At 37.6% G+C, this 18,028-nt stretch overlaps 2 protein-coding genes across 2 annotated transcripts in view; one reads left to right on the top strand and one right to left on the bottom strand.

Moving 5' to 3' along the window:
* Positions 1–4,937, bottom strand: part of LOC117337312 (palmitoyltransferase ZDHHC3-like) — a 41,894-nt gene extending 36,957 nt beyond the window's left edge. The window contains exons 1-5 of the mRNA XM_033898228.1: positions 4,821–4,937; positions 3,007–3,364; positions 2,511–2,635; positions 1,880–1,976; positions 593–674 (exon numbers count right to left, since the gene is read on the bottom strand). Of these exons, the coding sequence (XP_033754119.1) occupies positions 593–674; positions 1,880–1,976; positions 2,511–2,635; positions 3,007–3,364; positions 4,821–4,849 (691 nt within the window). The 5' untranslated portion in view covers positions 4,850–4,937. The remainder of the gene's footprint in view (positions 1–592; positions 675–1,879; positions 1,977–2,510; positions 2,636–3,006; positions 3,365–4,820) is intronic.
* Positions 4,938–5,060: 123 nt separating this feature from the next.
* LOC117338021 (exosome complex component RRP42-like) lies at positions 5,061–11,775 on the top strand. Its single transcript, XM_033899181.1, has 9 exons — positions 5,061–5,183; positions 6,239–6,340; positions 7,498–7,592; positions 8,002–8,167; positions 8,513–8,583; positions 8,945–9,065; positions 10,025–10,083; positions 10,220–10,316; positions 10,641–11,775. The coding sequence occupies exons 1-9, from the start codon at positions 5,127–5,129 to the stop codon at positions 10,743–10,745; spliced, it is 873 nt and encodes a 290-aa protein (XP_033755072.1). The 5' UTR covers positions 5,061–5,126; the 3' UTR covers positions 10,746–11,775.
* The last annotated feature ends 6,253 nt before the right edge of the window (positions 11,776–18,028 follow it).

Raw genomic sequence — 18,028 nt, 5'->3', positions numbered from 1 at the left:
ATTTTTAGTACTTTAGGGGTAGAAATACCCTACAACTTTGTCCTGAAGAAGCCCATTGTATGGGCGAAACCGGTAGACCTAATAAATAGACAAGAACCATCAAATCCTGTTGCTTGTTGCGATTGAATTCTAACGATATATTGCCCCACTTTCTCAATCGCCCTGCATACTCAGAGGTATCCAAGCCGGGATTACGGAACCTACAGAACCTAAATTAGAAGAATGGCGTTGGCTCTTTTCCCGAAGATTGTAAAATTATTCTTATAATAATTTTTAGGAAGGTTTAATAAAATCTTGTCATTCACATTGTGCTTTGTTAATTTGTCTTAAATAGCTATATAAGCTAATAATGCATGTATTCTAAACAGTTGGAATTTGGAGCTGGAAACTGACACTATCATCTGAATTATATTTAATTGGATTACCCTGGCCAGTTCAATAATTGTTGTGGAATTTTTGTTTGTTTATTCTTCGGGGTTTTTTTTCTCAAAAAATATGTGCGTAAATATGCATTAACGAAAGCTATATCTGAAGCACTATATCAAGACTATCAAAAGATCTGTATATATGGAAAACATCATGCAATACTTACGTTTCCATTCCTTCCCGACACACATGATGAAATGGGTAATGGACATATACAGCGCATGACATGATATGATACATATATACATCTGAAACAGAAAGGTTATAGTAGCTTTTAGTCCATCATGTACACCCTGTTTTATTGAATAATGTACTTAGTTAGAATGCTACAAGCAAAACGTCATTTGCACTCATAGGTTTAATGAAAATTACCTATTATCATTTACAATTTAGGTTTTTGGTCACTAGAAACAAGATGACACTCAAATGAGGTAAAAACACATAAATCTATAAAAGATGTACCACAACAACCTTGCAGCTACTTGAAATTTTTGAATTTTCATTTTCATTAAATGACAATTAGGTTAGAGAACAGGAGGCCCAGAGGGCCTGTATCACTCACCTGGTTGAATTAAGCAAACGTCAAAATAATGTTAATGTTCAATTCATTAATAGCTTTATTTGTTGATGTCTAACAATGCTATGTATGGTTATGGAGATGGGATTTCAAATGCGTGAAAGATGTAACCAAGAAATGAAGTCCAGACTCAATATGATTGTGTTAAAAGAAATTAAGTCCCTTGTGGTGGAAAAAGACCCCTGGGCCTATTTTCACAACATGAACTTTATCTTTTGATGCCCAGCAATGCTATATATGGTTAGGGGTTGGGGATCTGAACAGTTTCAAAAATACAAGAAGTCGTCTATAGTAATATAGTCAAATTGCTCCCTCTTTTTTCCGTCCCTCGGGCCCCTGGGGTCAGCCCCATCATTTGTATAAGTTTGAAACCCAGTCACCTAGGGATGTTACCACTGAAATATAAATGTCATACATTGCTTAGTTCCAGAGAAGAAGTCGTTAATATCGATATTGCCAAACTGACCCCTTTCGGCCCTGCCCTTCATGTCCCCGAGGGGTAAGCCCGACTATTTCTATAAATTTGAATCCTAGTCACCTAGGGATGTAACCACTAAAATATAAATGTCATATATTGCTTAGTTTCAGAAAAGCAGTCTTTAATATGAATTTTGCCAAATGGACCACTTTATAATTTTGGCCCCTCCACTAAGGTAAATATTTATACAAACTCTGTTCCCCTTTCCCCAAGGATGTTCCTGGTCGGTTAAATCCAGTTAAGTAGTTTAAGACTAGTAGCAATTTAAAGAAAATGTTGATGGACGGATGGACGACGCACCATGACATAAGCTCGTCGAACCTTCAGTCCAGGTGAGCTAAAAAACCTATTTCAACAGAAAGTTTGAAACAAATGTAATTCTAGACAGTTCAACTTACTGTAAATAATACAAAAAATTTTTGGTTCTTTTCTCCCACGCAATTGTTGACCCATGGACAGTGGTGATCCATCTTCCTTATACATCTCTGACAGACACTGAAAAATAAATGTGATATAAAGATGAAATCAGTAGGAAGACATTTGTGTCAGAGAAATCATGTGTCATAAATGTGTTGGTGAATGATTTAGAATTTCATGTTTGGTTTGGTTTTGTATTGTTTAAAATCCTATCAACAGTTATGGCTATTTAAGGATGGCCTCTCCGCTAGCCCAGTGCTAGCAGACACTGAAAATCCATGGGCCACTAGCTGCCCAACTAAAAATCTACTAGCCCAAAAATATTGGAAAACAGTCAGAAAGACCCTGTATGATATAAAAAAAATTATATATATTATATTAGTCTATCAGTTTCCATTTAAAAAATGAATCTTTTCTTTCATCTATAATATCATTTTCCAAACTGTTTTTTACCCAGTTACAGAGTTCATGAATGAAGAGTTTTTATGTTTTAAATACATCTCGAGCAATCACATATTCTCGCTTACTTTTGAGGAAACTGGGGCATCAATATACATCTTTTTACAACTGTAATTGTTATAAACATAACCGGGTTAGTTATAGACCAAATACCTGCAGTGGTGAGCTCTCTCAGGTTTGATGCTGACACACTTTGGACATTTAAATATCACCTGTCCATCTTCTAAATGCATTCTCTGTATGTTTTCTTTTGTAGCATTTCCTTTTGGCACTGCACCCTTAAGAAAAAAATAATCTATTCAATACATGGTTATTCTACGAAATATAATAATACATTTTAGAAAATCACTATCATTATATTACTGAAAAGTGTATATCAAATAAATCCTACCTGCCAAATTATTTACAGTGCAAGACAACTATTCCCCTCAATTCTTTTTTGAACGTTAAGACTTAATTTTGTAAGTTCATGTTTTCCTTAAACTTGTATTTGTTCCTGCTCTGATGCTATATATAGAAGCATGTGTTAATTTACTAAGAAGTAAGACATAGAAGCTCTACAGAGCTAATGTTCTTTGTGTAACATATACGACTTTAAATCAATCTTCTTGTATCTTGCAAGACATATGATAGAACATGCAGTACTTACAGGGTCTGACAACATGGTTCGAAGGTGTGAGGCAACAGCTAAGAAGGCAAAGAACTGAAATATAACTCCATTGATAAGGCTCCATTCTGTATTGGGATTATACCATAGCATGACAAATATCACCACATATTCAGCATACAGGACCAGGAGCCATGTAATAATGGCACAGACCCAGCCACAGATGTCCCGAACACACCATGCATGTTTACAGGTGAATAGCCATGCAAGTCCAAATCGTTTACAGATTGGTCCACAGTCCACAATTGTTACTCCATCCTCCACTGGGCCTTTGTGTTTAGATTTAAGAGTCTTCACAACTGGTCCTTTAGGACGTTCCTGTTCTTCTCCTCGATTCTCCCTTAAATAAAAAAATTGTTAAAAAAGAAAATATTATACAGTCTTTAAAGTTTTTATGTCCATCCTTTTCTACTAACATAACTATAGAGAAATTCCTTCCATTGGAATAATTTAAGTATTTATGACTTCAAGCTAGACAAAATTAGAAATTTGACATAATATGCTATATTTTCACTAGGTACTTTGATTTATGTTAATGCCATAGCATGCCCACCATTTTTCTAAAGGAGGACTAAGGCTTCTGGTCAGAAAACACAGCTGATCAGGCACATTATACATTGATTGGTTAATTAAACAACCAAATAAGTCTGTTTCAACATATTTATTGAGTGAACCAAGGGTCGTCCTTGTATACCATATATACCATATGTAAAAAAGACATTGTAGCAATTGAGAATGTCCAAAGGAGAGCTACTAAACTGGTCAGGAATATATCTCATCTCCCTTATCCAGAAAGACTCCGTCACCTCAGGCTCCCATCACTCCAGTACAGGCGGAAAAGATACGACATGATTCAGGTATTCAGAATCCTTAATGGGATGGATGTGACTTCAGAGGATCTATTACAAATAACTGGAGAAGGCAGGACAAGAGGACACAATAAGAAACTGGCAAAACCACACACAAGGCTAAGCATCAGAAAAAATTCATTCCCAGCCGCAGTTGTCGATGACTGGAACAGTTTATCATCGTCAGTTGTCAATTCACCATCAATCAACTCATTTAAAAGCAACCTCAACAAGCACTGGACTAGCAAGGAGATCAAGTTCCACCCATCCTGCTACGTGTACTAGTTAAACAACCCGTTTGACCCGCCAAAATACTCTGTATAACACCTACTACCTATACAGTCTATACATGTATATATAGATAGTGACTGTAGATACAGATGGTATGTTAATAATCTAAATATGAAACTGAGCACCAATTCGTTTTTTATGAATGATATTTGATGACCGTATTGAGGAAATTTGAACTACCATATTTTAATTATAAATGAGGAATCTACTATACTTGATACATGATTGAGCATGCGTACTGTAAATAGAATAATAAAAACAGGTGGTTAAGAAGCGGACACGCTTATAAGACCGACGACTGCTATTGCTATCAGTTAAGGAAGAATCATCGGCAGTCCTGGCCTTGACAAACTTTAGATTAAATATCGTTAAATAAATTTAATATCGAAATATTATAAGTAACCTAGAGCTGAAGTCATGTGTAATGATTTTCTTTGAGAATATATCAAAGTTATAATTTGTGTCAATTCAACATATATTGATTTTCAACGGCAAATTCAACTATGCTATTAACTGCACTGAACGTGCTACGATATGTATCAATCAACGGAAGTAACGTGTTAGCGGGTGCCTTTCAATGTAAACATACATCGAACAGACGACTACTAGAAATCTACATATCAGTCGCATTTCTATTTATGTTACGTATATGCATACATATTTCTGGAATGCACTTCGTCCATCATCGGGGATTTAACGTCTCATATTTCGGCCAGACATTACGTCGTGCAGTTTACTTGGATACCCAGAAGGAAAATGTCAATGCCGATATTGTCTGTGTGACAATAATGCTTAAATATGAATGAATTTACGCAGTACGTAGCTTAAGCATGCAAATCACTTTAATGACCCAGATGAATTATCATACCCCTGTTTTGATGACGTTTACAGCATATTCTTCAATCGAAATTCACATTTCCGGTTTTGTTTCACGTGGGTATGTTGTGAAGTAAAGCTCTGAAGATGGTTGATGTTCAACTTAGCGACGCCGAGAAAGTGTTTATTTTACACGGTGTCCAAGTGAGTAAACAATGCATCAACATTGTATATGTTCGAATCCCGACAGTTGTGTTAATGACCTAAAGGTGCATAAAAACGAACATAATACTGATCATGATGATGACATGATACTGTACATTACACTGAACTGCTGAAAGGTACAATCACTGACAGCTGTTGTACATGTATGCTGAAACCGATTAAAATCTGGGTATATTTTACCCACATGGACTGCAGTTATTTCTATACTGTAGCATGCCTTCACTTGGATCGGAAAAATGCATCAATATAACAGAATATGTTGTAGGCCTAGTTATTAATTATCTCCCCTGTTACTAATATGCTACATTATATGTCCAAATTATATTACTGGTAAATTAAACTGACTTTACCAATACAATATATAGATATATATGTACTTATGTGTAAATATGTCTATATATTACAAGGTATACAACACAACAAACTTGTAATAATTTAATACATAGATTTTGCATAGAGTAATGATGCAAAAACATTAAAAAAAAACATTTTTATGTCAAAAAGTCAAGCAAATATATGATGATAATAATGTGATGATTTTGACATAAAACTAACAATGAATATAATTTGTATGTATGAATATATAACACATTTTGATTTAAATGTAAGTAACACTATAATGGTACTGTATATTGGAATGAATTGAAATTAATAATAAATAGTTCCTTATCAGAAATAAAATATGAAATATTTATAAACAGAACATTTGAATGATTTTATATACTTTTTCCTTGAATATGTAGAATTTTCATCTGTGCAGCAGGCAATTGGATTTGAGCTTTGATTTCCTGTGGCAAGTGCCCTGGAAAAAATACTCTCCCTGAAGTTAGTATTATTTTCAACTCAAGGATGAAATAGAATTGTAAAAGGATTCGACCAATTGCTTGGCAACTTACGATATGATCTGTTTTATAATTTTTGCAAATAATAAATAATTTGCTTCAAACTTTTATCGAAAGGAGCAATCTTAACTACATACATTATCTAGTGATGTAATGTTAATCGGCAAGTTATAAATGAAATTTGTGTTACAGGATAATTGTCGTGAAGATGGCAGAGGATGTGAAGACTACAGGCATTTAGAAATTGAGACAAGTGTCATGTCAAATACCAATGGATCAGCTAGAGTCAGATTGGTAATCCAGTATTTTTTGTAGATTTTGTTAAGGCAAGTCCTGGACATGATTTTCAAAATTCTGATGAGTCACTTTACTTAGAGATATAGAGGGGTACTCCGAATTTCAGGAGAAATGTGCAAGTCTACTAAAATATTTGAGTTCCAAAAATCACTATAATTACAATATAAAATAAAATTGATGCTACATGAATAGATGTAATACCTCTAGCATACTTTTCAAACCTCTCATTTTTTGAAAGGCAACTCAAGTTTTGACCCATTTCTTAACATTTTGCATGTGAGCAAAAATACTTGCGATTAACACTAGTTATCTCCCTTGAAATGTTCTAAAACAAACTGGGGCCCATTTGTTCAAAAGGTGAAAATTACAGTTTCATCACTTTTCATGAAAATATTTCTCCTTTACTTCAAAAACCGTGTATGTATTTTTCTTAAAATAAGCAGGCAGGAGGAGACTGAAGAGTGCTATAGAAGTTCATAAAATTTTGTCAAGACAGTTTTGCCAGAAAGGAATTTATTAGGATATTTATATGTATATAAAAATGTTGTTGAACTAAGATTAACCTTATCACCTTTAGAAAAACTGGTCCCAGAAGTCTTTCATTACATAAACAATTCAGCAGAATCCTGATGTAGATGGAAGTGATTTCTCTTTATATTACACTGTATAATATACATTCCTGTATATGGTAGTTTAGGTAAAAGGAAATAAGAAGCTAATTTTTTTGACACTTACCTGATTAGGCTGCAAGCGAAAGGATGACATCTTTGAATATACAGTACATTGGAATGTGGAAGTACATGTATCACAATAGTTTTCAGGATGGTGGTGCTATACAGTATAGCTGCCACATTTAGGTGGACTTCACTATCAACTGTATGACATTAGGCAGCTCCAATATTAAACTGACACAAAAAGATGTATAGTGACTTTTCAGTTAATTCTTTTAAAACACTTCAATAAAATGTTTCATTCTGTGTGTATTCTATGAAACTGTAAAACAATGAATTATGTATATGTATGAACCTGGTACATAGTACCAATTTCATGTTTGTTAATCAAAATTGTATCAATTTATTTCACACACCATTTAGTATCCTACCACAAAATTGTGCATTCCCATGACATAAATTGGTACATATATTCTGATGCAGGCAAACACAGATATCTTGGTTGGTGTAAAGGCAGAATTAGGTACTCCAAATCCCGAGAAGCTTGATAAGGGACGATTAGAGTTCTTTGTGGACTGGTAAGTGATCCATTGAACAACTATTTCAATTTCAATTTGTAAGAAATCACCGATTATGGCTGCTGTATGATGGACATCATGCCTTGATTACATTAAATTTTACTCATTAAAGACAAATTTGGATGGCACAGTTATGAACAGCAAAATAAGATGAAGCAAAAACACTAAAAACTCTGTATTTGACTTTGGTTGTTATAACATTTAAAAATTATTTACTTAAAAATGCAAAATCTGTCAGAACAAATTTTTGGAATTTTCATGCTACCAGGTATGTGATTTGCAAAATCTACTTAATTGAATTTATGGAACTTCCATACTACATCTTTGTACTTGTATACAATTTGCAAATTTATGGAGATTACTTTAATTTGAAATACCCCAGTCATACAATTTTGGCTTTCATTTTCAGCTCTGCCAATGCTACACCTGAGTTTGAAGGCAGGGGAGGTGAGGACCTGGCCACAGAAATCAGTAACATGCTGTATCGTGCCTATGACTGCCCAAACTGTTTTAACCTCAAGCAGCTCTGTGTAATCCCTAGCTCCCAATGCTGGATACTCTATGTTGATGTGTTGGTATGTTATGTTGTAACATAGATAATGTTTTCAGAGTCTACACCAGACATCTAGCTGTCAGAATGTCCAAGTCTGGGGTCAAGGCCATTGAAAACTCAGGCAGATGCACTTGAAAGTACATATATCAGTACTATCAAGACTTTCCCAATTTTTGTGCATACATGTAACACTAGTTTACTATCTGAGTAATACATTATATAATTTTCAAGCTATATACAAATTCATTCTTAATTTTTGGACACCTTTACCTAAGAGCGAGGTAACGTTTTTGGGATGTCTATCATAATGCAATGAAAAACAAAAGTGATCGCCCTGTATTTTATTCATCTTGTAATTATTTTGCAGCTGCTGGAATGTGGTGGTAACCTCTTTGATGCCACTTCACTTGCAGTAAAGGCAGCGTTATTTAATACAAGGTACATAAATCATAACAATACAATTCTTTGCCTTAATTAATGTCATTTACTTCCATTGTGTACTAGTTGAGTGGGAAAATTAGCAAGTCTGCTTGTCCACAGCTAAGCTTTGCTAGACATGTGTGTATCCTATTGAACACACTTCGCTAACGAAGTTGTCTTGTCCGCTGGACCCTCATTTTGCACAAATATTGTACTTTACATCTGTCTCTTGTTCACATCACAATTGTAATAGAATTGATTGTCCTGTTTCTACAGCACCCTCAGTATGTTATAACAAGGTGGGTTGTCCAGGTAGCATTCTGTAGTACGTATACATATAAATTAAATCCTTAAGTTGTTGCTTTGTTGCTTTTACCAGTATACCGAAAGTAACTGTGACTAGAGACGAAGGTTTAGAAGAGTTGGAGATCTCGGATGACCCGTATGATGTACAGAGACTGGACATGAAATCATCACCTTGCATTGTAACTCTCAATAAGGTATTTCTTTCCTGATAACTTCAACCTGTCCCAATCTGTGTTGAAGTTCTGTGTACAAATGAAGGCATCGCTAGTCTTCTTTTCTCACAGATCCTCCAATTTCTTTCCTGCTAGATGATCCTCATCATGCCTGTCAGACTTGCAAAATTTGTTAGCTCACATTCATTCCATGACCTACACACTTATTATTATGATGGATTACCTTTATTCTATAATTGTAACCTGCAATCACCTTTTTATATTTATATTTCCACTCAATTCAGACTCAATGAACCTACCACAGTTAACTCGAGTCATTTTTCAATGAACTATATCAAGTCTGGCGTAGGAATACATTTGTTGAGCTTGGACTATATTTTTTTAATTCCTTTTCAAAAGTGATCATATTTATATGAAATAAATTCCTTTAAAACTAATATTTGTTTTAATTCGCTATTAAGTTTGTTCACGAAAGAAATCCTAAAAGTATTAACCATATGTAGACGAAGAGTGATGACGTACATTTCGGTAAGTTCTGTGGTAGACTTGCACAAGTCCCTATTTGTCAAAGACAAAATATTGTACAAAATATCAAAAAAATATAAATATAAGGATTGAATAAAGTTATGTTGAGGTGTATGGGGGTATAAACCTCAATAGGTCTTGAGACAAATTTATTATGAACTGCGTAGCAGTTCATAAAATTTGTCTCAAGACCTATTGAGGTTTATACCCCCCATACACCTCAACGTAACATTATTCAATCCTTAAGTGTCTCCTCCCCTGTTCTTGTTCACATCCGAGTTCATTGTCCTCGTGTTGGAAGCGGGTACACTTTGACCCTCTTTCTCACACACACAGCAATTTCTCTTATCATCACCCACACTACCTTGATCAACTTGCTGTAGAAGTTCAGATACATGTAGGACGTTATTACATACAGATGATGTATATGGAAATATTTTATTTCTTGTTTCCAGGTTGGTCATTCACATGTTGTAGATGCAAGTCAGAAGGAAGAGTGCTGTACTTTAGCCAGGTACGAAATAACCTCTATACCTGCATACAAATATTTTATATTAAAACATAAATTTGATATTTCTGAATTGAAAAATAGAAAAGCAATTTACTACTGATTAAAAAACTTTTAGTATTATAATTGTATTTTATTGCAGGGTAATTATGGGAGTTACAGAAAAGGGGACAATTACAGCACTGAAAAAAGAAGGATCAGGCAGTTTGGACCCCACCAGTATAGAGGATATGATGGAGGTATGTGAAGAATAGCCATTGGTCACTGTATGTTAATGAAAGAATCACGATATTATTCTGTGCTAACTTTAAAAATCTTTTTAATGTTCTAAGAATTTCAACAGTCTTACCATTGTTCTCACCATAACAATGGTACTATTAGCTCTTCTTTTTTTTTTTTCTTCAGAGAGGACACAAATAAGTGGAATTTATATTTTAGGACTTAATACAATTCAATTTTGTTTGAATCCTCCAAAGAAGAGGAAATGAGATGTTTCATAGGTTGGCTTTATTTACTTTGAAGCTGAAAAAATAATCTAATCATGCAAATTTTTTGCTTAACAGACTGGTAGACGAGTTGGAGAATCTCTCAACAAATGTTTGATGGAAGCCTTAGTGGAGGAAGAAAGACAGGGTGCCAAGAAAAAGTCATCAGGATTCCTGAGATAGCAGGAGTTTTAATTCGGCCGAAAGGGAAAGTGATGTTCAGCATCCACTGAAAGATTCAACAGAAAAAATCAACAAATATCATTCACAGTCACATTTAATGTTGACAATCTGCTTAAAAGTTCATGTTAATGAGCAGATTGAGTTTTGAAGGAGTCATACATGTATGCATTGTTTGACATTATGACTTTGTTGAAGATAGAGATGGTGTAGTGGCAAGAAATATGATTGGTTGAAGTTAATCTTTACCAAGATTAGAGATCGGAACGTAACAAGATGTTTGATTGGTTGAAGTTGATGTCTGTATGGAGGCTTACAGGACCAGATATGGAGTGAAGAGAAATTTGATTGGCTGAAATTTTTCTCTAAATATTAGAAGTGCGATATTGAAAAGACATTAGAGTGGCTAAAGTTGATCTATATGAACATGTTTATTATTCACTCTTGTCTTAGGCCAGAAGGAAGCCCAAGGGGCTGTGCTGTGCACAAGGTTACTCCTACAACAACACAGGTCGCTGGTCGGTCAATTTATTATCTGACGTAATTGTGCCAGCTGTACCTGTCAAAAGTTTCTGGCCATGGTGACCCTCTAACATTGTTGGTTTAATCTCTGATAAGAACAGATCTGAGAGACATGGAGGAAAGTAACACAACATTCACCAGCTATGTTTAAATATAAAGACATGCAATGACAGTAACAATATAATGATTATAATTTGTTTAAAATGTAATTAATTGAAGCATCAGATATTGGTTAGATTTAATCTCTGTTAATTAAGATCTGGTGTTTGCGGATATCTGTTTTTGATCTCTGTTATGGTGAAAGATAAGAAAGTTTTGCTAAATAAGGATGTCAAGTTATATACAAGTTGTGTATTGGATGTATAGAGTGGAAGGAGCCAGGCATTTTATCTTATGTAAATGTGAATAAAACCCAAAAACCTTCACCTGTGAGTCATGTGAGGTGAGCAAATTGCTGACAAGGCACTTTAATTGGATCAGTTCTGTAAAATACAAACAAAAATTACTGTCATGATTGTTCTGTTGATATCTTCCTGGACACTTACCCTCATATGACTCCGACTGTTGGTATCATTCTAGATACTCATCCTCATATGACCCTGACTGTTGGTATCTTCCTAGACACTCGTCCTCATATGACCCTGACTGTTGGTATCATTCTAGATACTCATCCTCATATGACCCTGACTGTTGGTATCATTCTAGATACTCATCCTCATATGACCCTGACTGTTGGTATCTTCCTAGATACTCTTCCTCATATGACCTTGACTGTTGGTATCTTCCTGAACACTTACCCTCATATGACCCTGACTGTTGGTATCTTCCTGAACACTTACCCTCATATGACCCTGACTGTTGGTATCTTCCCGAACACTTACCCTCATATGACCCTGACTGTTGGTATCTTCCTGAACACTTACCCTCATATAACCCTGACTGTTGGTATATTCTTAGATACTCATCCTCATATGACCCTGACTGTTGATATCTTCCTAGACACTCGTCCTCATATGACCCTGGCTGTTTGTATCTTCCTAGATACTCATCCTCATATGACCCTGACTGTTTGAATCTTCCTAGACACTCGTCCTCATATGACCCCGACTGTTGGAATCTTCTTAGACACTCGTCCTCATATGACCCCGACTGTTGGTATTTTCCTAGACACTCGTCCTCATATGACCCTGAATGTTGGTATCTTCCTAGACACTCATCCTCATATGACCCTGACTGTTGGTATCTTCCTAGATACTCGTCCACATATGACCCTGACTGTTGGAATCTTCCTAGATACTCGTCCACATATGACCCTGACTGTTGGAATCTTCCTAGACACTCTTCCTCATATGACCCTGACTGTTGGAATCTTCCTAGACACTCTTCCTCATATGACCCTGACTGTTGGTATCTTCCTAGATACTCATCCTCATATGACCCTGACTGTTTGAATCTTCCTAGACACTCGTCCTCATATGACCCAGCTGAATGTTGGTATCTTCCTAGACACTCTTCCTCATATGACCCTGACTGTTTGAATCTCCCTAGACACTCGTCCTCATATGACCCTGAATGTTGGTATCTTCCTAGACACTCATCCTCATATGACCCCGACTGTTGGAATCTTCCTAGACATTCGTCCTCATATGACCCTGACTGTTTGAATCTTCCTAGACACTCGTCCTCATATGACCCTGACTGTTGGAATCTCTTCCTAGATACTCATCCTCATATGACCCTGACTGTTGGAATCTCTTCCTAGATACTCATCCTCATATGACCCTGACTGTTGGTATCTTCCTAGACACTCGTCCTCATATAACCCTGACTGTTGGAATCTCTTCCTAGATACTCATCCACTTATGACCCTGACTGTTGGTATCTTCCTAGACACTCGTCCTCATATGACCCTGACTGTTGGTATCTTCCTAGACACTCGTCCTCATATGACCCTGACTGTTGGTATCTTCCTAGATACTCATCCTCATACGACCCTGACCGTTGGTATCTTTCTAGATACTCGTCCTCATATGACCTTGACTGTTGGTATCTTCCTAGATACTCATCCTCATATGACCCTGACCGTTGGTATCTTTCTAGATACTCATCCTCATATGACCCTGACTGCTGGAATCTTCCTAGATACTCATCCTCATATGGCCCTGACTGTTGGTATCCCCTAGACACCCGTCCTCATATGACCCTGACTGTTGATATCTTCCTAGATACTCTTCCTCATATGACCCTGACTGTTGATATCTTCCTAGATACTCATCCTCATATGACCCTGACTGTTAATATCTTCCTAGACACTCGTCCTCATATGACCCTGACTGTTGGTATCTTCCTAGATACTCTTCTTCATATGACCCTGACTGTTGATATCTTCTTAGACACTCATCCTCATATAACCCTGACTGTTGGAATCTTCCTAGAAACTCGTCCTCATATGACCCTGACTGTTGATATCTTCCTAGATACTCGTCCTCATATGACCCTGACTGTTGATATCTTCCTAGATACTCGTCCTCATATGACCCCGACTGTTGGAATCTTCCTAGACACTCGTCCTCATATAACCCTGGCTGTTGGTATCTTCCTAGACACTCGTCCACATATGACCCTGACTGTTGGAATCTTCCTAGACACTCTTCCTCATATGACCCTGACTGTTGGTATCTTCCTAGACACTCGTCCTCATATGACCCCGACTGTTGGTATCTTCCTAGACACTCGTCCTCATATGACCCCGACTGTTGGAATCTTCTTAGACACTCGTCCTCATATGACCCTGACTGTTGGTATCTTCCTAGATACTCGTCCTCATATGACCCCGACTGTTGGTATCTTTCTAGACACTCGTCCTCATATGACCCTGACTGTTGGTATCTTCCTAGACACTCGTCCTCATATGACCCTGAGTGTTGGTATCTTCCTAGACACTCGTCCTCATATGACCCTGAGTGTTGGTATCTTCCTAGACACTCGTCCTCATATGACCCTGAGTGTTGGTATCTTCCTAGACACTCGTCCTCATATGACCCTGACTGTTGGTATCTTCCTAGATACTCGTCCTGATATGACCCTGAGTGTTGGTATCTTCCTAGACACTCGTCCTCATATGACCCTGACTGTTGGTATCTTCCTAGACACTCGTCCTCATATGACCCTGACTGTTGGTATCTTCCTAGACACTCGTCCTCATATGACCCTGACTGTTGGAATCTTTCTAGATACTCATCCTCATATGACCCTGACTGTTGGAATCTTCCTAGACACTCGTCCTCATATGACCCTGACTCTTTGAATCTTCCTAGATACTCGTCCTCATATGACCCTGACTGTTGGTATCTTCCTAGACACTCGTCCTGATATGACCCTGACTGTTGGAATCTTCCTAGATACTCATCCTCATATGACCCTGACTGTTGGTATCTTCCTAGACACTCGTCCTCATATGACCCTGACTGTTGGAATCTTCCTAGACACTCGTCCTCATATAACCCTGGCTGTTGGTATCTTCCTAGACACTCGTCCACATATGACCCTGACTGTTGGTATCTTCCTAGACACTCATCCTCATATGACCCCGACTGTTGGAATCTTCCTAGACACTCGTCCTCATATGACCCTGACTGTTTGAATCTTCCTAGACACTCGTCCTCATATGACCCTGACTGTTTGAATCTTCCTAGACACTCGTCCTCATATGACCCCGACTGTTGGAATCTTCCTAGATACTCATCCTCATATGACCCTGACTCTTAATATCTTCCTAGACACTCGTCCTCATATGACCCTGACTGTTGGTATCTTCCTAGATACTCTTCTTCATATGACCCTGACTGTTGATATCTTCTTAGACACTCATCCTCATATAACCCTGACTGTTGGAATCTTCCTAGAAACTCGTCCTCATATGACCCTGACTGTTGATATCTTCCTAGATACTCGTCCTCATATGACCCTGACTGTTGATATCTTCCTAGATACTCGTCCTCATATAACCCTGACTGTTGGTATCTTCCTAGACACTCGTCCTCATATGACCCCGACTGTTGGAATCTTCCTAGACACTCGTCCTCATATAACCCTGGCTGTTGGTATCTTCCTAGACACTCGTCCACATATGACCCTGACTGTTGGAATCTTCCTAGACACTCTTCCTCATATGACCCTGACTGTTGGTATCTTCCTCGACACTCGTTCTGATATGACCCTGACTGTTGGAATCTTCCTAGATACTCATCCTCATATGACCCTGACTGTTGGTATCTTCCTAGACACTCGTCCTCATATGACCCCGACTGTTGGAATCTTCCTAGACACTCGTCCTCATATAACCCTGGCTGTTGGTATCTTCCTAGACACTCGTCCACATATGACCCTGACTGTTGGTATCTTCCTAGACACTCATCCTCATATGACCCCGACTGTTGGAATCTTCCTAGACACTCGTCCTCATATGACCCTGACTGTTTGAATCTTCCTAGACACTCGTCCTCATATGACCCTGACTGTTGGAATCTCTTCCTAGATACTCATCCTCATATGACCCTGACTGTTGGAATCTCTTCCTAGATACTCATCCTCATATGACCCTGACTGTTGGTATCTTCCTAGACACTCGTCCTCATATAACCCTGACTGTTGGAATCTCTTCCTAGATACTCATCCACATATGACCCTGACTGTTGGTATCTTCCTAGACACTCGTCCTCATATGACCCTGACTGTTGGTATCTTCCTAGACACTCGTCCTCATATGACCCTGACTGTTGGTATCTTCCTAGATACTCATCCTCATACGACCCTGACCGTTGGTATCTTTCTAGATACTCGTCCTCATACGACCCTGACCGTTGGTATCTTTCTAGATACTCGTCCTCATATGACCCTGACCGTTGGTATCTTTCTAGATACTCATCCTCATATGACCCTGACTGTTGGAATCTTCCTAGATACTCATCCTCATATGGCCCTGACTGTTGGTATCCCCTAGACACCCGTCCTCATATGACCCTGACTGTTGATATCTTCCTAGATACTCGTCCTCATATGACCCTGACTGTTGATATCTTCCTAGATACTCATCCTCATATGACCCTGACTGTTAATATCTTCCTAGACACTCGTCCTCATATGACCCTGACTGTTGGTATCTTCCTAGATACTCTTCTTCATATGACCCTGACTGTTGGTATCTTCCTAGATACTCATCCTCATATGACCCTGACTGTTGATATCTTCTTAGACACTCATCCTCATATAACCCTGACTGTTGGAATCTTCCTAGAAACTCGTCCTCATATTACCCTGACTGTTGATATCTTCCTAGACACTCGTCCTCATATGACCCTGACTGTTGGAATCTTCCTGGACACTTACCCTCATATGACCCTGACTGTTGGTATCTTCCTAGACACTCGTCCTCATATGACCCTGACTGTTGGTATCTTTCTAGATACTCTTCCTCATATGACCCTGACTGTTGGATTCTTCCTAGATACTCATCCACATATGACCCTGACTGTTGGATTCTTCCTAGATACTCTTCCTCATATTACCCTGACTGTTGGAATCTTCCTAGATACTCATCCTCATATGACCCTGACTGTTGGAATCTTCCTGGACACTTACCTTCATATGACCCTGACTGTTGGTATCTTCCTAGACACTCGTCCTCATATGACCCTGACTGTTGGAATCTTCCTGGACACTTACCTTCATATGACCCTGACTGTTGGAATCTTCCTAGATACTCGTCCTCATATGACCCTGACTGTTGGTATCTTCCTAGACACTCAGCCACATATGACATCTTTATGACCCCCTGCGATGTCTTTCTTGTTTACACTGCTTGTCCCATTAGGTCCACTTTCTCTCATCTTCGTTTATACTTTTAAGATTGCAATAGCCTCTTCTTATGACGTGATCAATTCGTTGTCCTCAACTGTTGTCCGGATTTTCTTGACCTCTTCCATAACAGTTTTTACGAACATGCATATGCATATCGTCGTACGTTTGTACAGCTGTAGGCTGTAGCTAAATTTGTAATCGTATCTGCTTAACTATGGCGCGGGAAGAATGTCATAATTAAATAGTTTTGCCTATGCTAAATTATTTTTGCTTGGGCAAAAATAGAATTTTGCATGCCAACATATTTGTGCATATGCAAATATAACTTTTTGCACTGGCAAAATTCGAATTCTGTTCAACCTATTAGCCGATCCAAAGTAACTTTACAACTTTGTAATTGTTCCTATACGATCGAAGTTTCTGCGTGAAAAAAAACGAAAATGGATGACGAGATGACGTCAACGTCGCCAACGTCGCCAAACGCTACCAAGATTACTTGACAATATGGTCATACTGTCTAAGAAACTGGTAGCCGTTTTCCAAGAACATGATTCAATACGCTCGGAAATAATTTTTCCTTGAATTTTGCATATGCAAAAATATTTTTGCTTTGATTAGTGCCTATGCAAACGATTTTTGCCTAGGCAGAAATCGAATTTTGCCTAAGCAAACATAGAACATTCCCTATGCAAAAATAATTTTGAATATTTTATTTTTGCATAGGCAAAATTCAATTTTTGCAGCATATGCACTTCAGAATATCCTACATTGCACAATATGATTATCTAATAACAATAATGGAACAAGACCGACAATCTACAATATAAGCATAGAAATCAGAAAACCACATATATACGTCAGAAAGTCTGACATTGTATGATACTCGATTATGTGTCTTAACAAAT

This window comes from Pecten maximus, chromosome 11 (assembly GCF_902652985.1).
Source record: "Pecten maximus chromosome 11, xPecMax1.1, whole genome shotgun sequence".
Classification (NCBI taxonomy): Eukaryota; Metazoa; Mollusca; class Bivalvia; order Pectinida; family Pectinidae; genus Pecten; species Pecten maximus.
This window is presented reverse-complemented; position numbering and strand designations above follow the sequence as displayed.